Consider the following 27526-nt stretch of genomic DNA (forward strand, 5'->3'; position numbering starts at 1 on the left):
CATATATGCATGTGTTCATACATTGTCACCCTCTCTGTTGTTACTGTCACTGTCCTCTGTCCTGTGAACTCCACTTTGACCGAGGCATGTATGTATGTATGGCATGTATGCGAGAGCCCTGAAAACACACTCTTGAAGCGCATGCATGCCATTCATATACACAGACAGAGCAGCAAATAATGCTAGATGTTCACTAGTTTTGGTGCCAGCATGTTCCTGACAAACTCTGACTTCAGCGAGAATTTTCACTGTCCACATGCTCCATCTCGATATGTGGTTTAAAATGCCATATCTTCACCAACCACATGCAGTAAATCGGTATCCAACACCTTAAATTTACTTCAATTCCATTATCAACCAGATTCTGCCCCATAGAAGAAGTTTTAATAATCCCAAATGTACTTACAGAGCGTGCTGAGAGCAGTAATTTAAATGTTAAATCTGTGCTACTCACCAGTCTTCAGTCAGGTTTAATCCTCTCCTGCACACACTCACTCCTCTGTAGCAGCGCCGCAAATAACGTCCTCTCTGACCAGGTGGTGCAGAGGTGCTGTGTGTCTGTGTGACAATAAACCGGAGAAGACAGGGACTGCACACAGGGTTTTGAGAGTGTGTTTGCTCCCTGGAGGAAGTGTGTGTGTGTGTGTGCGTGTGTGCCAGTGAGAGAGAGTAATGCAGGCTTGTCGTCAGCCAGGTCTAAGAAATAATTAATCCATCACCAAGCAGCAGAGCTCTTAAAAGGAGAGAGTTACACAGCGGGGCGAACACAGGGATGGGTGACAGAAATGAACAGGAAGGGTGAAACGCTCATAAAAAAAAAAAAAAAAAACTAATGCCGCAGCTCATCTGATTTGTTTTTTGATTGAAGTGAATCTGATTCAACAAGGGGGGCCTGCTCAGCGTGTGAAACTACTGCACAGGAGTCAGTTATGAAGAAAAAGAAAAATTGTTTTGCTCACCTTATCAATGACATCTCCATGACAACCATCAGAGAGGCGGAATGACGGCAGTTTAGTTATTGTACCAGAGCAGCTATTCACTCTGTGTGTGTGTATGTATGTGTGTGTGTGTGAGTGTGTGTGTGTGATTGTGTGAATAAGTTTCCATGCATGCACAGTGAATCCATATGCATTAACACTGTGATTTCTATAAGAATACTGACGGATTGAGTGACTGGGTGACAGATTGATCGATTAGATACTTTTTCTTGTTTACATGGTTTTGAAAATACAACACACATCACAAAAATAAGTAAACACAGACTTTATCACGGCGAATTGATCATTACCATAAGATTAGTTCAGTTACATGTCGCCTAAACAGAGATAACTGCACCTTAGTAAGTGCTGCACATATCCATCCACACACTGCAGTAGATAAGCAAGAGTAATGTAACATTGATTATCATGGATGTGCCAGTATGCCTCAGGTAAGTGCAGGCTGTAGTTATGGTGCAATCATTGTAACAATTAGATCCTTTGAATTATCAGTTTGTACCTTGTTATTAATTGAACTGTGAGAGTAAATGCATTGTTAATTGTCCAGAGTGTGGTACTGGGTCTCCATCACTTGGTTGTAGCCATGGTAACACTGTGGCTCAACAGGACAGTTCATGGCTTCACCACAAGATGTCGGCATATTAAAATGTTTTCCCACTCTGTGTAATCACTGCAGTTTTAGAGAAAGGGCAAAGGGACTTCAAATGAACCGCTTTAAGAGAAGCAAGAAATGCAGATTTGGGCACAGATTAATATAGATGAATCTAAAAAACAAAAGACCAAGTAGCTTATAAAAACATTTCATCTAAAAAAGAGTCAAAAGTAAAAAAAAAACAAAACAGAGCAACCAAGATGACAAGCCAAGACGCAACTAAATTAGATAACCGAGTCTAAATGACAACAAAAACACTACATGATAGAAGGCAGGAGAGCAACATGATATCTGAAAAAATGAGCACTAATGTTGGTCGTCTGCAGCTGGTCCAAATCTAAGGTTACATAAGCTCTGATGGGTGATGGCTTGTATATATAACACTAATAAAGTTCATTTTTACAGCAAGAGTGACATGAACACCGACCATGTCACTGGGTGGCTTAGCTGGCAGAGGTATTTATTCCCCCCCTCTCTCTTTATTTGACTGATAGCATTTCCATTGTTCAGATTAAGTGCATTTGCTCTTGCAGCAGAAAGTCTTTCAGAAAGCCCGACACTTGATGTGGTGAGTCACTCTTCCATCTCAGCCTCTGATGTATTGGACTGGAGCTGCTGTTGGCAGACAGGTACCAGGTCCATGTCCACTTCCAGAGGTCAAACAAAGCCGCTGGAGGACTGGAGGTCAACTTGACACAGGTCTGCTCAGACTGAAGCCACAGCGACTCCGACTGCACTGACAGGACTGACAGGACCACCACGTTGTAGACGTGTGGCTCAAAATGAAGCAGACACCGAGAAAACATAACAATCTGTCTCACAGACTGTGATAAACATAATTAACATTATTAGCCTAATACTGGCCAGCTAAAGTGCTGAATTCTCTGCATAGTCACTAATAATTATTACCTATAGTCTGTTACCATGCCATCCTAACACTCTGCATCTGTTAGTCTTTCCTTTACCTCTGTATTTTTACTTTATAAAGTGAGAGGGGTATTTAAGAGCGGGTATAAAAGCTGCTTCTTTTGTTGTTGTATATTTTATTCAGTGGACATTTTATGTCCACTAACTCTAAGAGCAGCCTTGTCCCAAGAATTTGAATGCCCGGTCTGACCTGGAGTTATAGTCTGTGCAAACGATAAATAAAAACCCAGAGCCTTGAATCTTATTCAATTATATAATTGAGCAAAACAACATTGAGATGTAGTGGCTGATGGAAAATAGTATTTCTGCAATTTTCATCTCCTACCATAAATAAAAATACAGTTCCATTACACTTCAGTGTTTATAATCACAAGAAGGAAAACAAAAACAGCTCAAGTTTCATATTCAGACTAATATGCACAGTGACTACAACATTAACATTAACATTGAGGTGAAAACTCAAATATTGATACTTGGCACAAGAGCCTCAATAATGTATCAGAAGACAAAGTATCGTTATCTATTGCATTATCGATTTATTGTTCCAACCCCAGTTTATTTTACATTTTGGAGCAGCGGTCAAGAATTTGGTTTGATTTAAACTACTACTATGTAGCAGACATGTTGCAGCCAAAGCCTGGACTTTCTGCTGCATGTAGTTAAAATCTCTGGAGAAATGCCTTCATTTACATAATCATATTCCTAGGTTTAGGCTTAGGTTTCTTTCCGTTAGTAAGTCCTGGATAGGTCCTAACATGATTTTGTCATATCCCCCATGACGAAATCAGGGCAGGGACTATGCATCAGCACTGCTACACAACTGGTTAGATATTGACAAGACATCAGGGAATGTGTGTGTGTGTGTGTGTGACATTGCTATCCTCCAGAATTTTGAAAATCACACTGACGACATGTAAGGGAGGCACCATACAATACAGGATATATGCAAATGTCTCTACATCATCATGCACAACATCTTGCATGCTGCCTATCACGTTTTCGCAAAACATTGCTTCATTTTAGTACTAAGTATTTTAGTAAGAGGGGCACAACAGCATTTATCTAACTGAGTAACATGCAACATATCGGACGTTGCTGTGTATATTGGTTAGATATGACATATTTTGTTGTTGCACTATGCCATTTTCAACACCACAAGGCTTGTTCACTGATATGACGATGCTTTCCTTGAGGTAGAAATATAGGACCTCACTGATATCTTATTAATTTATTTCTAAAGTGTAGTTTGGGTATTTTTCTCATTCGGTACATCTGGTCCTGTGCACTTTAAATGTTTCCATCTCATCCGGTAACGTCAAATATTTTAGCACAGAGAGTATGGCAAGGTACATAGCTTTTGCTATAAGAATATGGCTTTGTAAACTTTAATAAAACACGTGTGTTTTCCCTGTTTGAACTAGCAGGTGTACTAATGATATTAATTATCATATTATTAAGAACAGAACCTTAATTAATATAATTAGTAACATCTATTTTTACCTGCTATTTCATGTCAAAATGGCTATTGTGAAAGAGATTTACACCAGTATATAAATAACAAGGTATTTCCAAGGTGTAGCTATAGTGATGCAAGCCTGGATAAACAGATGTTTAGATCAGGAGGATGCATTCAGATTACATCTCAGTCTGAAAAGCGCTGCTCCTCTGCACAACTGTATGTTTAAATATTCATTTAAATGTACAACATCAAAACAATCAGCCATTCCATGCACTTCCTCTGCCCTGTTCTGATGGAAATCACCACTGTGAACAAGTACTCTCAGCTGGAAACAGCAGACACCCACGGGACAGTATGTTTAGCAGTCATGACTAACCAGGCAACTGCTTGATTGCCCTCTAACAGTAGAACACTTTTGGGGTTTTTTATGTTGACACTTTTTTTGATAACCTACATAAAGTATACTCAATTTCAGAAAGCCTAAACCTTGCATTGTGCTTTGTCTGAGGTTTCTGTTTTCCAGTTTTTGCAGTTTTAGTGTATCACACCAATCAGTACTCACAGTATTTAGACAAAAGAGGCTTTGGCTGTGTGTGCTATGTCAACACCTGGCAGCAACACCTCAAATTCAAAACACAACCTGTGTATCTATCTTAATATAAACTCAGAAAAATAAAGGCGCCAGCTCGAACTGTAAATGCTTCTTCAGAGTGACGTTGTGGACCCTTTTCTGGTTGCACAAAGAACCTTCCAGACCACAGTTCTTTATCAAATCATTTCTTTAAAGTCCCCCTCCAATCATTGATTAAATCCCTAAAAAATCATCTCCGTTCAACAATATTGCAATTTTTATGCCATGGTCTGGCTGAATACTCTTTTCTGATTGGCCAGCAGGTGTCCGTTGAAACCATGAATTGCACACGTAGTTTGGCTCAAGTTTAATCACCGTTCTAAAGTCATCTGCTACTCAATGTGTAACCACAGCAACATTACAAAGCACAGCTGTCAAAGCTTACTTGTTATCAGCTGTGGAGAACACGGCTGAGTTATCGATTTGATAAACTAACAGCAAATCTTTTAGTTACACTAATATCTTTCATGTGAAATAGCCATTTCAAGTTGTTTTTGCTGTGTTTTTATTTAAAAATAAAAAATACAGGCAGCTGTCCAGCACCAGCACCACGACTGGCAGGGCTTATGCTAATGATATGCAAAGCAGCCCCTCATCAGTTAACGGGATTGGCTGTGAGATTTGTGACGTATCAAATCCAGCTGGCCCAGGGTTCACCTGAATTTCAGATTTTAGGGGCGTGCACACACACCTCCGCCTTCAACAGAGGACTGTGAAAACACCTCTCTAGTGATAAAATTTGCACTGACACAAGTCAACATAGTCAAGGTCAGACATTTTAGGGGAAGAAAAACACATGTTTGAGTTGAGTGGGACTTTGAATTATGACTTTGAAAGATGCCTAAAAAATCCATAAAAATCCTATAATGGTTATTTTTCTGTGTGTGAATTAATGTCTGCTGTGGCTGTCATTGTTGGCAGCTGCTATTAAACAATACTGATTCAACCAACATCCCGTTCATCCTAATTTTGTTGTTCCAAACACTTCTGCTGTTCCTGGTCATGCTCCCCCAGAAAAAAATTCACTTGTTGCACAGGGAGTGATGCATTTCATGTCGCTGATTTTGACTGAGTTGGCTAGAGGATGAGCTCAGAAGTCAGCATGAGCAGTTATAGAAAAAAGCACCACCTACAGACAGTCAAGCTCCATCGTCAGGAAGCCCAAGGAAAACGACGCTACAGGACTGGACTGAACAGTTTGATTGACAGGTGACATCACAGAGACAAACACTGCAGAATCAAAGATGTGAACAAACTAACAAACATACACACACACACACACACACACACACACACACACACACACACACACACACACACACACACACACAGACACACACTTTCATTTCCATATCACTGCAGAGTGAAAATAAATTGATAAAAAGAAAAAGAACACAGAATGCAGAATAGTAGAATGGTTGTTAGTTAAACAGAGGTAATAGTTAATAGTAACTGTATTGGCTCAGAGAATTCAGCATTTTAGCCAATATTAGGCCAGTAATGTTGTTAATTATATTTATCACAGCCTGTGAGACAGATTGTTATGTTTTCTCGGTTCCTGCTTCATTTTGAGCCACACGTCTACACCGCGGTGACCCTGCCAGTCCTGTCAGTGCAGCCGGAGTCGCTGTGGCTTCAGTCTGAGCAGACCTGTGTCAAGTTGACCTCCAGTCCTCCAGCGGCTTTGTTTGACCTCTGGAAGTGGACATGGACCTGGTACCTGTCTGCCAACAGCAGCTCCAGTCCAATACATCAGAGGCTGAGATGGAGGAGTGACTCACAACATCAAGTGTCGGCCTCTCTCTCTCTCTCTCTCTCTCTCAGTGTGTGTGTGTGTGTGTGTGTGTGTGTGTGTTAGAGAGAAAGGGTTAAAATAGTCCTGTCTTCCTAAAAGGTAGCTGTCTAAAAGTGCACGTAATTAATGTTATACTTTCAATACACTGAAGTCCTCACCCGTCCAAGTTACAGTGACTTTTACAGTAACCACCTTAGTCAACTCCAACTCAACAAGTGTCACAAGAAAAAAAAAAAAAAAAAGTAACATTTAATCTTTTTAAACCCTGGCAAATTCGCTTGTTGTCTTTCAGAGACACAGGAAAGAGGATGATAAGCAAATTAGCCAGAAATGACTTGAGAGAAATTAGTAAAATTAAATTAAATTAGTAAAACGTTGGAAGACAATTCCCGCAAGATAACTGGAGCAACCCATTCTTTGGAAAATAAATAAGCAGAAAATTTGTAAAACCTTACAAGAGATGAAAAAAAAATTCTTAAAAAAAGAGAAAAGAAAAAGGAAAAATATGTATAATTATTCTAAATATATATTTTAAATTAAATTACAAGAAAACTACAAGAAATTTACGAAACAAAGAAAGCATGACTCGCGACTTTATGGGAGTCACAGGCATGAAAGCATGATGGGTTCACATCTTTGACCTGACTGGACTGATGGCTCAAACTACCTGAGTTATCACACCAACAGCGTGCACATTTACTCATCTAGTTTGGTTCTGTGATGCAGTGAAAGTGAAGTGAAATTATGATATAGAGAGAGCTTAAACAGAAACAAGAAATGCAGGTTTGTCTTTGAAGCAAATGCATAGAAGAAGTGGATTTTTTTTTTCTTTGGGTAAAAGGAAGGAACAGGCGTGGTGTGTTAGGAATATGCAAGCCTTGTCACGTGGCAGTACACAAATTCACAAATTAATTGAAATAACCAGAGTGCTGTGCTGCTGCAATTTCTATGAATACTGATTTTTAGAACCACTCTTACTCAAAATAACAGACAGAGAAAGAGAACGGCTTATAAACAATATGTTCATCTTAACTCGGTGTGTCTGTGTAATATTTCTGTCACAGGCACAGACATGTCAAAGGACCGGCCACATTAACCAACACTTAAAGAAATAACCGCTAGAAATACTAGAGCAGATTGCTAAGAGATCTACTGTAGTGTTACATAAGCCGTTCAAATACTCAGGAAAGTAAAGTACTTTTATCTCCACCGAGCACATTCACAGTCAAAACTGGCTCCACGGCAAGGCAGGACTCAGTATTTTAGTCTACAAAAAGTCACGACTTGGTTCAAGTATAAACCGAATGTTATGAAAACCTGAAACTATGTCCTGCTTCTATTTTTAAATTAACTTACAGAGCTCGGGGCACTCTGGGCAACACAAAGCAGCTGCTAGATATTATAAAATGGTTCTTTGATTGTCAAGATTCTTAATTGATTAGAAAGGCAGCCGTTATGTGTGATGGCATGAGAGCGTGTCAGTTTAGACCTAGGCCTACATGTAGTTAACTCTGCACACTGCTGAGAAATGAAATGAAATACGAAAATACAACAGACAACCAGAAATATCAAAATAAATAAGATTAGCTAGAAAAGTGTAGTTCACTCCTCTTTTTTGTTTTCGGTTTGTGCTCCAATCACCACCTATCGGCTGCCCAAATGTAAACAATGCAGATCATGATCAGTAATTTGTGGGATCTATGTGTGGCAGTTATTTCGGTAGTGGCAGACATACAGTACTAGTAATCCCCCATAATCCCCCGTTGGCTACATCCACAGCCATTATCCAAGCCCTTGACATTTTCACCCAAGACCACTCACCCTGCCCTCTTGCCCACACCAGCTCAAATAAAACTGCCACGTGAGGTCGTTACCGCTTTCATAGGATCCATCAAGGAACGCTGAAGGAAACACTGCTTGATTTTGTTTGTAATCTCACAGATTTTTTGGTGAATTTTAGTGAGTGGTGACTCTGTTCCTAACAGGGGTGTGTTCATGCAATGACTGAGATGACGATCGTTTCACTGCGGCTCGTCTGCAGCCACGTCGACGCCATGGCTACCTCTATATGACCCATCCTGGTCATGTGAGGTGGAGCCGGACAGATTTTTGCTAATGCATATGTTCCCAACAGATGGTATGATTGCATAAGAACAGTTTAAACTGCTGGTAAATTATACTGAAATCTGCACCGATTTCTATAAAGGGGAACCAGGCTTTTCTTGGTATCTTTTTCCGCAACACATCTAACTGCACAGGGCGTTCAGTCACAGGCAGATCCATGCTCTGGAAGAGTGGATTACATGAAGACTGGAGGTAAACGAGAGAGGAACGCTTCATTTAACCCCCTGCAACCCGAGCAAACTCCTGTGATTTCTTTCAAAAATGTTGGAAAAATCTGATGAGCCAATTAGCGACAAAAGACTTGAAACTTGGCAAGAAATTAGTAAAAACTTACAAGAAAATGACCAGAAAAGGACTGGTAAAAATAAATAAAAATATAAATAAAAAATAAAAATAAAAATAGAATAAAAATAAATAAATAGAAAATTTGTAAAACATTACCAGGAAAAAAATGACAAAATACACACATAGATCTAATTAAAAAATAATAAAAAAGGATAACTATTTATTATTGTCATTACTAATATATATATATATATATATACAGTACAGGCCAAAAGTTTGGACACACCTTCTCATTCAATGCGTTTTCTTTATTTTCATGACTATTTACATTGTAGATTCTCACTGAAGGCATCAAAACTTTGAATGAACACATGTGGAGTTATGTACTTAACAAAAAAAGGTGAAATAACTGAAAACATGTTATATTCTAGTTTCTTCAAAATAGCCACCCTTTGCTCTGATTACTGCTTTGCACACTCTTGGCATTCTCTCGATGAGCTTCAAGAGGTAGTCACCTGAAATGGTTTTCCAACAGTCTTGAAGGAGTTCCCAGAGGTGTTTAGCACTTGTTGGCCCCTTTGCCTTCACTCTGCGGTCCAGCTCACCCCAAACCATCTCGACTGGGTTCAGGTCCGGTGACTGTGGAGGCCAGGTCATCTGCCGCAGCACTCCATCACTCTCCTTCTTGGTCAAATAGCCCTTACACAGCCTGGAGGTGTGTTTGGGGTCATTGTCCTGTTGAAAAATAAATGATCGTCCAACTAAACGCAAACCGGATGGGATGGCATGTCGCTGCAGGATGCTGTGGTAGCCATGCTGGTTCAGTGTGCCTTCAATTTTGAATAAATCCCCAACAGTGTCACCAGCAAAACACCCCCACACCATCACACCTCCTGCTCCATGCTTCACAGTGGGAACAAGGCATGTGGAATCCATCCGTTCACCTTTTCTGCGTCTCACAAAGACACGGCGGTTGGAACCAAAGATCTCAAATTTGGACTCATCAGACCAAAGCACAGATTTCCACTGGTCTGATGTCCATTCCTTGTGTTTCTTGGCCCAAACAAATCTCTTCTGCTTGTTGCCTCTCCTTAGCAGTGGTTTCCTAGCAGCTATTTGATCATGAAGGCCTGATTGGCGCAGTCTCCTCTTAACAGTTGTTCTAGAGATGGGTCTGCTGCTAGAACTCTGTGTGGCATTTATCTGGTCTCTGATCTGAGCTGCTGTTAACTTGCGATTTCTGAGGCTGGTGACTCGGATGAACTTGTCCTCAGAAGCAGAGGTGACTCTTGGTCTTCCTTTCCTGGGTCAGTCCTCATGTGTGCCAGTTTCGTTGTAGCGCTTGATGGTTTTTGGGACTCCACTTGGGGACACATTTAAAGTTTTTGCAATTTTCCGGACTGACTGACCTTCATTTCTTAAAGTAATGATGGCCACTCGTTTTTCTTTAGTTAGCTGATTGGTTCTTGCCATAATATGAATTTTAACAGTTGTCCAATAGGGCTGTCGGCTGTGTAGTAACCTGACTTCTGCACAACATAACTGATGGTCCCAACCCCATTGATAAATCAAGAAATTCCACTAATTAACCCTGATAAGGCACACCTGTGAAGTGAAAACCATTTCAGGTGACTACCTCTTGAAGCTCATCGAGAGAATGCCAAGAGTGTGCAAAGCAGTAATCAGAGCAAAGGGTGGCTATTTTGAAGAAACTAGAATATAAAACATGTTTTCAGTTATTTCACCTTTTTTTGTTAAGTACATAACTCCACATGTGTTCATTCATAGTTTTGATTCCTTCAGTGAGAATCTACAATGTAAATAGTCATGAAAATAAAGAAAACGCATTGAATGAGAAGGTGTGTCCAAACTTTTGGCCTGTACTGTATATATATATAATTATATGACAAGAAGTACATATATTTACCAAAAAACTACCCCAGATAGTTACAGATGGCGTGAATGTTGTTAAGAGGGTGAACAAAAGTCCACACGTTCCTGGAGTTCAAATTTTTGAGAGGTGCTCTGTTATTCCTGTGGTTTTAGGATGCAAATATGCAGTTAAGATGCAGCTTCTGAAAATGTCTCTCCTAAAGTCTGAGTCAAACTTGCAGCGTGGAGCTTTCGGGTGAAAACGCAGGAGTTTCTGGTTTAGAGATAACGGCATGAAAAAAGGCTCATTTGGCAACAGAAAAATTCATAAGTAGATCAAAGGATGTGCAAAACTAAAGATAACTATAGTGTAAATGCGCTCTGTGAATTTCAAACAATGTCTAATTAGAGCAAGAGGACCAAACAGATCCAGGGGAGGGTGGTGTGCAACGTTTAACCCTTAAGCATCGAGAATAATGAATTTTTCGTGTGGAAACTGACAGTCAATAGGCTGACAAACTAAATTGGTAAAACACAAGAGTGAATAGCGACAATAATTATGCAAACAGTCCCTGTAATTAGTATAAGTTAGAAACAAATGTACTGAAGATAAATTAATGATGTCCTAAATGACAAAGAAGCAGGTTGTTGTTGGTTGGTTGTTGCAGGAGTAAGTTTGGGCAGAAGAGCAAGCGGAGTGAAGCATGAGTAGCAGGAGAATGAGGAAGTTTGTGGAGCAAGCATGCAAATTGTCAAACTGAATGGTGTTCCCCTTCAGGGTGAAAAACACTGCGGCAACGACTGCGCCCGGCTGTGATGCAGCAGGCGTGTCCTTGCCCTCTCCTTTGACCACAGAGGCCTCGTTTCTCTCTGCTCTTCTTTTTTCATACACAGGGGTCAGACATGACCTGTAATACGATGGAACTGATGAGACGCGACAGGATGAGGTTAATCCACCTCAGTGATTGCTTGGTGACCTGTACGTCCAAAAATTAAAAATAATCTCAACACCTATTTTTATTCATTGGTTTTTCACTTTGTCTGACATGTTCACTTTTACCCATACTCCTTTATCTCTTATGTCTTATGCTGTTTGTGTTCACTGCACTGCGTCCTTTTTTCAGTATTGTGTACTCCAGTGCAAACTCAGCCTGGTCTCTATGAAAAAATGTTGGCTTTTTACATTTCTGTCACATTTTCAATTTCATGACTAATACAAAACAAGCAAAAACACCATGTCAGGAGGTCAGTGGGACTGATGGTACAATCAACAGGACTTTGATTCGCTCAGTCTCCTCTTAACATTTGTTCTAGAGATGGGTCTGCTGCTAGAACTCTGTGTGGCATTTATCTGCTTCTGCAGACTGAGGTTTGAATCCTGTGTTTTCCTAACCTTTTCCATAACAATAAACCTTTTCCAAACTTTAACCATGACCCTTTCCTAACCTAGGCCATGAAAATGAACCTTTTCCTAATCTTAACCATGATGATGAACCTTTTCCTAACCTTATCAATGATGACAAACCTTTTCCAAACCTAATGATAATTTATTTATTTTAATTAATTAATTTATTTTTGGGCATTTTTGCTTTATTTGACAGTCACCGAAGAGAGAGACAGGAAAGGCAGGGAAGTGGGTATGACATGCAGCAAACTGCATGGGGTCAGATTTGAACCCGGGATGCTGCTGTCAGGACTCAGCCTTGGTGCATGGTACGCTCACTTATCCGGTGAGTCACCGGGGCACCCCCAACCTTTTCCCAACCTTAAGCAAGTAGTTTCGGTGGCTAATGAAGCTAACGAAGCAAACAAAAGTGGCTAAAGCAGATAACAAACTAATGTTGGTTGGCATAGGTGCTGACATTGATGCAGGCTCCACCACATTGATGATAAGTCTAAATGTTGATGTGCAACACGTTTTTGGTTCAGAAACGTTGACATTTCAAGCATTTGTTGGTTTGCAGAAAGACAAAATGGCAACATTTTATTCTGGCGACTGGATTGTGCAAACTAGTTATTTTTTAAAACATGACAGACAAACAGTCCTGCTCATAATCCCAATGGTATATTTTAGAATGGCCAGAGCTTGGTGATATCACAACAACAACAACAACAACAACAACAAAACAATATAGGAAATCAACCAGAATGTATAAATTATTCTCTGGACACATAAAGTCCTTTTCCAAACATCTGAAGGTCTAGTCTACTGGCCCTGTGCCTCGAGCCCCGCCTTCCTCTGTGTAGGGCCTCCCACAACCAATCAGATTTTTTTTTTTTTTTTTTTTTTTGAAAGCTCAATTAAATGTTTGTGAGGCTGTGTTTAAATGGCCTTTCACAAACATTTAAACACAAGAAATCTGACATCAATCCAGCATGACTGACCTGATTTTAAATATAGCATGCTTTTTTTTGCTTTTTTTTTTTACTGATATTATGCAAATTTTTGACTAATAAATGAGAAAATTTGCAAAAAAACAAAAAAAAACAAAAAAAAACACAACTGCAAAACGATATTTCCATTCATTATGATTATGTATTTAAAATTATATTAGAAGAAAAATGCTCAATAAATAAATAAAATAAGATAAAATAAATCTCAAGAAAACTGCCCAAAAAGGAAAAATAAAAAGACCTGAAGTGCAATTTTTGTTCAGAGGGTGAAAGAAAACCTCTCATGTTGTTCATCTTTTGGACCTGCATTGATCTATTCATGTGAAACGTGAGGCCCCCCTGTCTCTTGGGACGGCCCTGCTTTTAATAGTGCAGTTTTTTGCTGTTGTGCCATTATGTGTTCCCTAGTGTATTTGTTTCCATCGTAACCCTTCTCAGACCAAACAGGAAGAAAAAGTTTAGAGCATTTGTGCCTCTGCTGAGAGTTTCAACACTGTGGTGGGTTATGAGTTGGTGTCTGCTCCCGCACCAGGCCGTGCTGTTTGTTGATCTCAGGTGGGCGCAGATCCTCACCAGTGTGGGACTGATTATTCTCAGTCAGCCCTGCTGATGTGGGTGGAGGCATATCTGTCACAGTGGGGAAACTCTATCATGGTATCGCCCAAATGTGTGTGTTTCTTTGTCACATTATTGCTCCATCAAATTAACTCCAACCTTCATCAGGAGTGAAGGTTAGGGTGAAGGTTAGACTTGAGCACAGCAAACTGATACAAAGCTGCTGTCTTTTGATCTGAGTGTGTGTGTATGTGTGTGTGTGTGTGGTGTGTATGTGTGTGTTGAGGTGGGGGGTTTTAGCACCCCTGCCCTCCAACTTTCCCCAGCTGATCACCACTGATACATGTACAGCACTGCATGTATAGAGCACCAGCTGTAAAAAGCAAACACTCAGTCTGGCAGCTTAGTTCACACACACACACACACACACACGCATGCATGCATGCACACACACATAGACACACCCTAATAGCATCTGTCGCCATGCATTTGCACACACACACACACACACACACACACACTGCATACTAAAGCACTGTAACATCTGTTAGTGCTTTCAGGCTGGATGGGAGTTTCAAAACAAACAAAATCTTTTGAACCACATCACCATCTCGTGAAAGCAAATGCCTTTGTCCAACTTTAAACTGTGTGTGTCCTTGCAGAGAGAGAAACACACTCAATTTGGGAGATGTTTCAATGTCCTCTTCTAAGGCAACGAATTGCTGCAATACCTAAAAAAGAAAACTGCATCAGTATCTCCTTATAATGTATGTCTTGTTATTGTTATAACAAAATGTTTTTCACATTATTTTCATGTTATTACGATGTTATAACAATAAACTTTCCTTGTCACAGCAATGTAATGGTTATCCTGTTATAACATAAAATATTTTATGTTATAATGAGATAACTTAAATTGTTCTCTTCTATGTTTTAATGTAAAAAAAAAAAAAAAAAAAAAAAAAAAGAGCTCTCGCGCATGTCGTCATGCTGCAGTGCATTCTAGTAACTCCGTCTCCATAGTAACGTCTGGCAGCTCCGCCATGATAGGAGGACGGCTGCACAGCTATTGGGTGTTAATGCTTGTGATGGAGTCTTTTGCTGGTAGAGGTTAAATCTTTGCTGGAGTTATTATGGCTTTCAAAAGTTGCTGTTTGACAAGCTGCAACAGCCATTCACACATCCTGCAGAACAGTTTTTACAGACTTTCTTGGATGCAAAATGATGGAAACCTTTGGTCCAGGGGAAGATGAGACAACACAGACAGGAGCTGCTCCATCAGCCCAGGAAGATGTTGCATTAATGCCACAGGTGGGGCTGCCCTTTACTAGTTTGCAGCTGAGAGGAACATGTTTGGATGCAGCTCATGTGATGACAAGCTGGCTGTAATCACCATTACAAACATATAACCTGTATAACAGCACATCAGGGAATCCATGTGGAGCAGGTTATAGTCATAGTTGTGGTAGTAGGTACACAATACTGAGTGGCATCATAAGTTACCGATCAGTATGTTGTTGTAATGTGGTTATGTCACCTAGCAGCATTTGAGCTGCTCTTAATGTCTCTGCTGATAACTGCGTTTTTGTGATATCTTCCTAATAAAGAAGCAGTTTTTGAAGCAGCATCACACCTTTGTGGTCTGTTTTGTTCATTATGCTATTACATTTGTAGCTGTGGACTTACCTATGTTTCACAAGAACATGAAATCAAATCCAGATTTATTTTCTCTGGAATTGAGCAAACAGCGAAAAGACAATGTCAAGGGAAAGTAATATTAAATATTCAACATCAGTACTAGCCTTTTTTATAATCCCAGTGCAATGAGTGCTCTTTCTCACATCTGTCTGTACATAAGGTGTACAAGACAGGATTGCAATCAAATGAGTATACACAGCATTGTGTTATAGAGCCTGTGTACAGGCTTTCATCAATATACAAAGCCATAGATATATTTACGCTATGTGGATATAGCTAGATAGCTGCATTGTGATGAAAGATGCACAAGGTATGAAGAAACAAGTGGATAAAGTGAGGAATGGCTCATTACACTGGGTTAAGACAGAAATGTTCTGCTGAGGATGATACTGTGATATGCGTAGGCCTGAAAAAAGAATGGTTTTAAAATGTATGGAGCTGTACAGAAGAAAGAAAGAGTTCAACAGAAACAGTTGCAGTTGTTCAGTTGTTTACTAAAAAGGTTCAAGGACTGGACAATTGATTTTACATGTTTAGTGTGTTATCTACAAAATGTATAACTTCAAGTTTTTGCTAATCTTTTCCCAAAGCAAGCAGTCATATTTAAATCTACAATTCACACATATTTGTCATATGCTCTTATCCAAAATGATGTACATATGGGCAAAGATCTATTCAGGAGAGAACGACGACATCAAGAGCCATAAAGCTCTGGTTCTGGTCCACAGAGCCGGCCCTAGGACTTTGGTGGCCCTCAACAAGATTTTGTTTGTGGCCCCAAAACACATCCAGCACAGCCATCAAATGAATTAACAACAATTTCTTACTTTATTTTAAACAATGTATATTAAAATATATTAAAATTTGAGAAGTTACAAAACCCAACCAAAAATATTCATAATGCTAAATAAAGTGAACATATTGCAGCAATAAAAGCAACAAACCTGATTTAAAAAAAAAAAAAAAAAAACAACAACAAATAAATAGCAATGAACAATCAACTTGAGTGCAAAATATTCAAAATAAAACTGCAAAAGTGTAAACTATTGTACAAAGCAAGATGCTGAAGATGTTTTTTTCTGCTGCAGCAGTAGATGTGCTAAAGAACTTCAGTAATGCCCCTGAAAACATTATGATTTAAATAATTTTTTATTCTTAAATATGAGGCACTTAAGGTACATTACATGTATCTGTCGGTCCAGAGGACAGAGGAGCTACAAGGTAGTGCAGAGAGGGAATGTACAGGGTTCATATAGAGCACAGAGGAAGGAAGAAAGCATAGAAGCAGAATTATTTTGCATATATGGGGGATTACACAGTCCATTAGGTGAGAAGGTGTTCCCTAAAGAGCTGGTTTTCAGCCTTCTCTTAAAAAATGAGAGAGAGTCTGCAGATGGAATGGATCTCCCATCTCATTTTTCCTCCCTTTTATCCCACTATTAGTTTCCATTCATTCCACTACGTTATGAAAATGAACTTTAAGATACTTAAACTTTCTTCAAACCAGTATTTCATCAAAGTAGTCCACATTAGTTTTCCTAAAAGCAGCAGCACTGTTATGTTTTGATGACTTGAAATTGGGCGGAGTGGAAAATAGTCCCTGGGGAAACATTTTGTTTTTCCACAGCCACTTATATCAGTTCTGTGAATTATGAATGCTGACGACTTTATAAACCGCATAAGGTGGGTGTTTCGACCAAAAAATCAAATTTGAAAATCAAAAAAATTTTGTTTTTATGCAGGGAAATCTTTAGTAGTCCCTCATGATTTGTTGCATTGTAAAATGTGGGTGAGCTGTAGTAAATGGACCAAACACAATGCTCTTGAATAACATATAAGTGTGGTTTGGTGAGCTATTGTGATTAAATATAAATAAGTAAATTAAATAATAATAATAATAAAATAAAAATAAACAAGCATCTGATAGGATCGGGCACAGGACTAGGTGAATTTCATATTAAACAGTGAGTCAGTTCAGTGTGTCCAAAAGTCAAACACTGGCGATATGGCGATTAAGGTCTAATATGGACGTCACAAAACCACCGCAGGTCATTTCCACTGCCTATTTAAAAAGCCTCGCTGTGATAGTAAACTCTTGGCCGGCTCCCTACTGAGACTCACCTCGGTCTCGCAGCGTTTCACCTTTAAAAAGCAGTGCGCTCCGGCGAGGCGCGCAGGACAGACAGCAGCGCCGCAGCGGGCTGGAGCGACCTGTCTCTTTAAGTTGGTGTCAAAGCCGATTAACGCTGATCTCGGTCGTGATTCTGTTTTCACCGTCTGTTCCCTGAATCTATTTTTGTTTTACGTTGCTGCCGGTGCAGATAAGCTTTTTCTTTTTGTACAGTTTTACCACTCGTGCAGAAATAGTCGTGCGTCAGGTATCGGGGTCAAGCGCCTGGTTAACTCTTCGCCAAAGTTTGAACCATGGAGACGTCTTAAACTGTTTCTGCGGCTCGGCTCGGTGGGATTCCCTACAATAAACCCCAATCTGGCGAGCTGGCCAGTGTGATGTGCGCTGCACCGCGGCCGCTCCAACTTTTTGTACCATGGTAAGCCTGGATTATACCTTACCCCGCAAAGCAAGATATTAACCACTTTCTCTCCGGTAGCTGTCCGAATCCATGATCGTGATTTTGGCAGATGTGATGTGACGCCTCGGGTTAGTAGCTGAAGTTGGCGCAGAATTAAAAATACATAAATAAACAAACAAATACAATATAGCCTATTCAGGGTGAACATAAGATGCAGAAGAGCGTGCGGTACAATGAGGGACACGCTCTGTATCTGTCGGTGGTTGCGCGTAAAGAGGGCACCAAGCGGGGCTTCCTGAGCAAGAAGACCACCGAGAACAGCCGCTGGACCGAGAAGTACTTCGCCCTCTACCAGAACGTGCTCTTCTACTTCGAGAACGACCAGAGCACGAGGCCCTCCGGTATATACCTGCTGGAGGGATGCACGTGCGAGCGGACACCGGCGCCCAAAGTCTCCTCCATCAGCAAGGAGCCCATGGACAAACAGCAGGTAGGAGACACAGTTTATCCCTTTTTAATCTGGGGGGGTCAATCTTCAGTGATACTCAGATTTGGTAGTCTGCAGGTTTTTCATTTCAGCAGGCCCAAAAAGTTACTAATGATGAGTGTGACTGCTCCTCCTTTTTTGCCTTAAGGTGATGAGAAGTAAAATGAGCGGCTGTAGCATGTGGTGGGAATAAAAAACTGACTCTGAATGGACCCAGGCTGAACATAAACTCATAATATGTCATTTAGAGGGCTAGGGTCACAGTCATTTGAGTTAGATGGAGATAAGGTTTTTTTTTTTTTAAGATAGAAAGAAAGAAATAAAGAAAAAAATCAAGCACTGATTAACAACTTTGTGAGGTCATGCATTATAGTTTTGTCTATAATGATGGGCGTTTGCCTCACAATGATCAGGAGGTCATGGATTAACCTGCACACCTTGTTTGACATGAATCTTTGACAGTGATATCAGTTTTAGTTATCAGGAAAACGCACATGTATTCATCCTTCTCCTGAAAGCAGCCTATAGTTGCTTCTTGTTTATTTTGGTGGTTGTTGGCCTCATAATAGTCACCAGCTTTAGGTTATAGGTCATGCACTTGCCTTTTTGTTTTCCACTACATCAGTGATGTAAGTCTGGACCGGGGATTGCTGCCAACTAAATTTTGACACAGTATACTCTGTGTTTTCTTGTGTTAAACGTTACAGAAGTGTCAAGTGTCGTTTGGGACAACACACAAATATGTCACTTTTCATCACATCTTATGCTCGTGGTTTTCATGTTCTGTTGAAAAGCAAAGCAAATGAATGTTGTTGTGCCATAACAGATGTGCTGAAAATGACACATTACTGTAGAGTGTGCCCTAAGGTCAGTAAGACTATGGATAATTTAACTGAAAACTGAATTAGCTCTTCTGAAAACATTTGCTCTGTGAAGGCAAGTGTTAATTTTAAATGACCCGTATTCCTGTTTGGCTACTTCAGGGTATGAAGATATGTTTCGTCCCGTGGGCAGCTGGGATGATGTGGGTTACATCTAGAGTAGACAGGCTGTTTCATAAACTTGGGTCCACCAAGCAAAAAAAAGAGCATTTCTTTCTCAACCACAATAAACGTTGGACTGACAGGTCTGTAGACATACAGCAGTATGTGACCCTGTAGAAAAGTAAAGATTAGACATGTCAGAGTATATTCTCAACTTTAGTGTTAATGTGCACACACTATCCTAGTAATAGGGTGAATACACTAAAGAGGTACCAGGTCACTGGATATTTGCTGTCTGTTTTATGTTTTAGACTAGGAAAATCAAGGAATTATCATTTTTATATCCTTAAAACACATTTTTATAGATGGCCATTAATATCTCTGTCTTTATCTCTCTGTCTCTCTGTTCCTCCCACTGACCCATTAGTGTCATTTTTATTTCTTTATTTGTTTGTTTGTTTGTATATTTAATTATTTATGTCAGATCAGTTTGCTGGCTTGCTCTCCCTGGAAAATGATTTTTTTAAGCATTCTCATGCAACCTGGACTACTACCCCTTGCAGCTCTGGGCACACAGTTGTTTCCACATGTTACTTTGAATGTAAGATGTCCCCACCCTCTGCCCAGGGCTTAAACACACAGTGTGTAATTTCTGCCACTAGGGGTCTGTCGGACAAGACGATCGCATGATCATAAGAGTTGTTGTCTTCATTGTTAATGGCACAGATGAAACAGATGAGCGACGACAATCTATCTGATGTGACTCAGAATAATTAAAGCAATAGAGGCGAAATTAGTGTGGCTAGCTAGTTCACCCAGTTCCATCCTCACAGTCTGCCATATCATCTGATGTTTCCCAGGAAGTTATAACAACTAGAGGGCTAAGCGAGTTTTTTTCCCCCAGAAAGCGATTTTTGATTGACTTATGCCTAATTCTAATTTTTAGACATTTTAATGTGGAAACAATCATATTATGCTTTTAATCAAACTCGCTAGCAGGATTATGTCCATGTTTTCAGGAATATCCCTTGAAAAATGAGGGTTAGATCTGCAGTGTGAAAGTAAAGTTAGAGCAAATGCAGTGGTGCATTTGCTGTCCAATCAAATCAAGTGATGGCACATGTGGACGGCGTTATCATTGGTCTAACCCCAACCCCAGTTTCGGTCTGTGACCCAGGGCCACTGTAAGGCCCGGGTTAATAAGTATGAGTGAGTGTGAATGAAAGCCTAGAGATAAGGACAAGGGAATGCAAGAGTGAAAAGGGCTTTAACTTATTTTTAAAATAGTTTTTTCCCCTGGTGACTAGGAATCTAAAACAAAGAGTTTAAGAAAGAGATTCATACAAACAAAAACTGACATAAAACTGAATGATTTGAAGACTATTTCAATGTCAATTTAGTAATATGAATACACAGTATAACAACTTGATGGGCTGTTTAATACGTAATGAAGGGCTTTATATATTTCAGCTATAAAGTCATTCTAAATATATCTCAGAAGTTTTGTAGAATGAAAACAGGAACGTGACTCAGGGCTATATACTGACTTATGAATAGTGTAACAGTTTTGTGGTTACACCAACATGTTCGCAGGGGGGAAGTCCACCTCAATGGTAGCTAACAGTTAGCATTTGGAGCATTCAGACAGTGTCTTGCACTCAGTAATGATGTGAGGAATAATAATCAAATGCAATATCATTTTTTTTTCGAAATGGGTGAACTATCCCTTTAAGCATGGTACCCTTTACAGGATCACACAGTTGTAAGTCTGCAGGTGTCCAGTGGGATTGTAGGTGGGTTCTTGGGTACCTTAAACAAAAACAACAACAACAACAACAAAATGGCCTGAATCACAATTGCCCTCCCATCCCCACTTTTGCCAGTAGTTATTGTTCTTTCTAAATGTGACTTTTAGCAGTGCGGTCTGATTGAATTCCTTCCCCTCAGTATCTCTGCTCTACATCTGTGTATTACAGCACTCCCGGTTGACAGCACACACACACACACACACACACACAGAGTGTGTTACTGGCACTCTTTGTACATGGCCTTTGAAATTTCCCTTCAACCAACACCTGGGTCCCTTCTTCTGCAGAGGAATACTGCCTGCTCCTCTACAGATAAAAAGAATGAATCAGTCATTTTGCTTGAAGGAGGAGTTGGAAAGTGCCAGGAGAACAGGATCTACCCCCAAACCTTTAGTGAAAAAACAATTTCCATGATCATAAACTATTAGTTTTATCATTAACTGAATGCAAGACAGAGATTTCTTTGTTTGTGACGCCATTTAGTACAACCCCCCTCACAGACTAGAGAAAGGACCGCCAGGGTGTCTTAAATAGCTGTTGTGAGTGTGTCTCGCACCTCACCTGTGCTAAGCTTCCTAACTGTGGCTGTAACACAAATACATGGGTAGCAGGAGGCATGAGAGGACATAATCCCTCATTATCGGAAGTAAACACACTGTCAAACACACTCATGCAAACCTCTTTTGTACATGCCTCAGTGTCCAGGAAAAACATCACTAACTGTTTAGGGAAAGGTGTCATTTCTCCTTTTAGTATATATTGGAATGGGAGATATTTATGTTAGCCATACATGATTGCCCTAAAATGAGGTTCCTCCATGGCTACTAGCTTTTCCCAAAAACATCATGAACTTTCTGGGTGTCAGTATCACAGTTAGTTCATCTTACTCACAGGGTAAGTTGTCAGAAAGTTGCTTTAATAACAAAGACAGGATGTTTGGCATCTATAAAAAGGCAAATTTCTTGAGAGGGAAACTTTTATTGCCTTGTATTGCGTGCCATTTTCAAACAGACTTTCATCTGCTGCTCTTTTTTTTTCTTTGCATTGTTGAAGTTAAATGAGAGAAAGGGGAATGGATAGACGACAGAAAGAAAGACAGACCAGAAAACAGCTGTTTCTTCTTCACAGATGACACTCTTTGGTGGACTTGTGGTCAGTCAACAACATCAACTCTCTCTCTCTCTCTCTCTCTCTCTCTCTCTCTCTCTCTCTCTCTCTCTCCCTCCCTCTGTGTGTGTGTATGTGTGTGTGTGAGTGTGTACACATGTGTCAGCCAAAGATAGTAGAAAAGGACACTACTGTTGAGCTACTGCCCATGCAGTATGACAGCATGCCATTAGAGCCACAGGGGGCTGTCTGCCTCTGACCCCACAGCAGCTTCCGTTTACTTCTTTAGTCCTATGAGTTCGGCCAATCACGCAGTCAGCCGGGCAACCACGGAGCAAACTGGACTGTGCAGCCGCGCCGCGTTAAACACCTGCCAAGGCATTAGGCATCGGTGCAGAAACAGGGTGATGCAGCAGTAACACTCTGTAATGATTTGTGTTTTATATAGGTCATTATAATTACAGAATTGCATAATGATACTGTTGTAACACATGCAAATTTTAAATGAGTTACAACGACACTCTGAAGTAGTTGCATAAGTATGGAGATGTAATTCCATGTCAGTAACCCTGAGCATTTGGCAACAGAAAAGCAGTCCTCCTCGCTGTGCCGCTGAGAGGAGGCACATCTAACATCCAGACTACAGGTAACAATATTCATGACATAACAAATCATTGTTTGATCCAAGCCCTATTGAAATCCACTCTTTGGATTTTGACAGCGTGCTGAGTCTAAGGCTGGGATTTTAAATGCAGGAACATTAAAGTCAGACGAAACATCAGAGGACATGAAAGTGCTCCAGCACAATTGGTAACTCAGTCCTTTTGATGTTCAATCTCTTCCCAATAGCTCAGCTACTCTCGTATCGACATTATTTATTCATTTCCTTGCTCAACATGTTACTCTGCGTTCAAGTCATAATAATCTTGTTCATTAACATGACTGTGATCGCAATTTTCTTGTCTTGCACTTAAATAGGTGCTCTTGTTTACAACAGCTATTTCAGCTTCAAAGCAGTTGTCATCATTTCATATGCAGTTCAGCCTCAACAAACCTAATCCACTGTCCTGACATTTTATGCTTATGGTCTTATTCTTATTGTCTGGTCAGGTAGTGTAATTTTGAAATTTGTGTGGCACATTGCAACTTTTAATGTTTTAATGTTATGAAAATGAACTTTCAGAGACTTCAAACTATGGTGTAATAAGTCATGCACATTAGTTTTCCTAAAAGTATCAGCACTGGTGTGTTTTGATGACTTGAAATTGAAACAGTCCCAGTCCCTCCCCTGGAAAATAGTCCCCGGAGAAACATCAAATTGGAAAATCTTGGAAAATTTTGATTCTATGTTGTAAAATCTTTAGTGCCACCACATGATTTGCAAAGTGGTTTATTGTGATATAAAATGTGGTTAAATTGTAGTAAATAAGCCAAACATTAACAAACACTGGTATGGTGCTTTAAAGAGGGCAGGGATTTTGGCCTCTAAATAAACCCACGTCATTGAATGTTCCGTGTGTAATCCTAAAAATAGAAAAAGCACATGCTTTCAGTGTTTTGCTAATAAGTTCTAGAGGGCAATTAAATGCTCAAAGGGTCAGTGTGGTGCACAGACACCCCATATTCAGCACTGAGAGATGTAGGCAGAAATCAGCCTACAGGATAGTGTGTTGTCCTGGAAAAGCACAAGGTAAATCAAAGGGGGTTGCAATGAAAGATGGAGGGTCCTGTCCTGTCCATGCTGAAACACTGTCAGTGGTGCTGCTACTCTCTTTCTACATTTCAAATCCTGGATTTGTGTGTTTCACTGTGAAGTTGTTGACATCATCTTGCTGTGGGCTGGAGGTTCCCTGTTGGTCACTGGATGCAAATTGATGTGGTCAGAGTGTGCTGCTGGCCTCCCAGTAGTCATCACACGAGAAGTCCTTGTTTGTCCACTGATGATGGGCCACACCAGTGTGGCAAACCAGGGGGTGTTTAACTGTCACTGCAGTGAAAAGGCCCCATGTAAGGTGTGAATCAGCCCCTCTTTTAGTGGAAGACGTTCAATATGAAACCTGCCTGCATGGTGTCTTGATGGCTGAGCTGGCTAAGGTGCACAACATCTGTCTGCAACATCCTGGATTCACATCTGGCATGAGACCTTTGACCAACATCAGGCTCCTCTCTCACACACATCTTTCCTGTCTGTCTTCACCGTGACTGTTCAGTAAGCAGCAATACCACTAAAGTTGTGAACAATTTAAGAAGACAAACGCCATTTAAGAGCATGCAAAGGAAGTGATAAGACTGAAGGACACAGTTTTAAACCAGCATAGTTAATTTGATAAACAATGCATCAGGTTATTTGAAGATGCAGTCCCATTAAGTATGAGGCCCATGTCTGTGAATGTAATTACATTGTGGAAAGAGACTAACATGAATGCATGTCAAAGGGACTTTTTATTATATTCTCATCACTCCACAAACCTCCATCTGTTAATTACTGTGTGTTATATTCTATTCTGAGGTAAAATAGGGTGAGTAGAGAGGCCAATTAAAGATTAATTTAAAAAAAGAAAATTAATAAATTAATTTTAACAGGCCAAGCCAGGTTTGATTCCACTGTGATTTTTCCCCCCTGCACGCCCTTGCTTTATGCTAATAGAGCTGCCCACTATAAGCTACTCGACCATGCAGCAGGCCACCTGATTGATGTGTTACCATGGTGATGAGGATGAATAGTTGAAGTGGCTTATGTAGCACATAAGTAAGATGTGGTAGAAACACAAAAAGAACTATAGTGGAAAGAAATGTACAATGAAAATGGGAATGTGTTGGTATAGAGGACGAGACCAGAGAAGGAAAGACAAAGAGGTGGTCAGTGGTGAATATGATGATGATGATAAAGAAGAGGAAGCGAGTTGCGAGCTAGAAAACAGAAGTGATAAGTCTTGTGATAAGTGCAGGCAGGGTATGTGATGGATGGTAGTCGGCTGTTTTGTAGTTTCTGAGAAAGATCATGTGAGCTGACATGTATATATTTGACTACAGAAGTGAGAAATGAGGATAAGAAAGGTTCAGTTTTAACATTTACTGCCATTGCACTGAGGGATTTCTGTAACGTTAATTCACATGAAAATTCATGGAAAATAAAACTGGAGCACCTGGTATTGAGTTTGAAAGTGTGATGTTCTGTGTGTTTGCATGTTTGAGTTACTACATAAGGGTAAGGGTGGCAGCGCTCTGGGATGCTGCTGTGCTTGACTAAGAATAGCAGCCTTGCTGGTCCTTTTGCCTGCAGACAGTGTCTGAATACCAAGTCAACACAACTGCACCTCACACAGACTCTGCTGCTTGTACCTGTGGGATTGTGTCCTGCCTCGTACTGTACTGAACCGTGTGTGTGTCTGTTCGGATGCATGTCTGTCCGGCTATGTTGTTTTAAAAAAAGAACCAGCCGTCCAAACAGCCAGCCAGCAGTTACAGCTAGGCCATATGGCAGGGGTGATACTTAAGGTGTCAAAATGTCCCTAAACCATGGAAATAGCTCAGTGTGTATGTCTGTGCATAATTGTTGCGAACATCATCCTTGTGCTGTCTTATGAACAGTCCCATGTTTTCTCTCCAACTCATGCAGAGGAACCGACAGTAGCCAAGTAACAAAAAAAAAAAAAAAACATGCATGAAAATACAGACTCCAGACTACATACACACAAGGCTCTCTGTCCTGTGAATTCACAACACGCATATTAGTTGTAATCACATCAGTTTTAAAGGACCACACCAGTGATTTTGCATGTTTGGTGTAATATCTGCAAAATATGTTAGGTTCTGTTTATTCCGATATGAAAATTTCAGAGACTTTCTTCACACCAGTGTTCCATCACTGTAATAAAGTTGTCCACATTAGTTTTCCTAAAAGCAGCAGCACTTATGTGTTTTGATGACTTAAATTGGGTGGAGTGACACAGTCCCTCTGCCAGGGAAATAAGTCCCTGGGGAAACGTTTGCTTTACACAGATAATTATCAGTTCTTTTGTTGATGAATGCTGTTGACCTTGTTAGGCAAAAAAGTAGAACATTATAAGGTGGGTGTTGCGACCAAAACTTCCTATTTGCTGACTGCTCAGAGGAATCTCAGTGACACATCTGCAGAGACAAAGGGCTGAAGTGGAGAACTTGGCTCTTTCATGTCATTTGTGGTGACACCGAAGTTACATGGGCTTTTGAGTGGAAGCAGGAAATGTAGTACACAGGTTTTTTATTTATGTGTCACGAGTCCTACACTGAGCTAGAAGAATTGTAGAGAACTGAACAGTTTCATCAAATCAAAAATAAATGTACTCGCAGGAAAATCCCAGTAGTTATGTTCCTTGGTTCCCCCTCTGCTTTACATTATTCCTGATGCATGGCGTATGCACACAGTCAACATCACTAAAGACATCAACGCTGGCTTTCTCACCTTCAAGAGAGGCCATTCATTGCCACTCATTCTTGTACAGCATGAAAAACTATTCCCACAGACTTGAAAACTGCCTGAGCTAATTCATCCTGATATCCTATTGTTCTTTGAAGCTAATGTTATTTCCACCTAAATTCTCAGGGAACACACACAACAGTAAAGGAACCTGACTTGCTAATGATACCATGAATGATGTACAAACACACAGCAGTCTAAGCATGTGCACAACTCTGGACTGGGGTGACCGTATTTTCAAACCCTCAAACTCGGACCCTTAAGTGCACTGCACACACACACACACACACACACACATGTATGTGTTATGCACACATCATAATTATTTCAGTACTTAGCACAGCTACAGAGCGTATCTTTCATTTTAGTGTTTTACAGATATTTGTCAGGACGTGGGACACCCTGCTTGAAACCGAAGTAAACCTGAACAAACCAGGATGTCTGGTCACCGTGCTCTTGACGGAAACACTGATGCATGGTTTTGAGACTGTTGGACTGTACCACTGAGTGAATCCATGTTGTGAAATCAAATGAAATCAAACCCTAAGTTAAGTAGCTAAGTAGCCCAAATTTTCATTGTCTGTCCTGTAGGTAAGAAAGATACAGTATGAGACAGATAACTTGGAAGCAGTAATATTATCCGTCTCATGTTGTATTGTAACGGGCGGCGAGTCTCAACACTAAGCGCTGGCCGTGAGTAGAGGCTCTTGTATTTGTCTGCATGCCAGACAGATGAACTGATGATTGTGACTGGACGTAGT

The 27526-nt window shown here is 40.3% G+C and overlaps 1 protein-coding gene across 2 annotated transcripts in view; it reads left to right on the forward strand.

Moving 5' to 3' along the window:
• The first annotated feature begins 17646 nt into the window (after positions 1 to 17646).
• rasgrf2a (Ras protein-specific guanine nucleotide-releasing factor 2a) overlaps positions 17647 to 27526 on the forward strand; it is a 35538-nt gene continuing 25658 nt past the window's right edge. For both annotated transcript variants that reach the window (XM_030064829.1, XM_030064830.1), the window contains exon 1: positions 17647 to 18411. In XM_030064829.1, coding sequence (XP_029920689.1) covers positions 18133 to 18411 — 279 coding nt within the window. In that variant the 5' untranslated portion in view covers positions 17647 to 18132. The remainder of the gene's footprint in view (positions 18412 to 27526) is intronic.

This window comes from Myripristis murdjan, chromosome 12, assembly GCF_902150065.1.
Source record: "Myripristis murdjan chromosome 12, fMyrMur1.1, whole genome shotgun sequence".
NCBI lineage: Eukaryota > Metazoa > Chordata > Actinopteri > Holocentriformes > Holocentridae > Myripristis > Myripristis murdjan.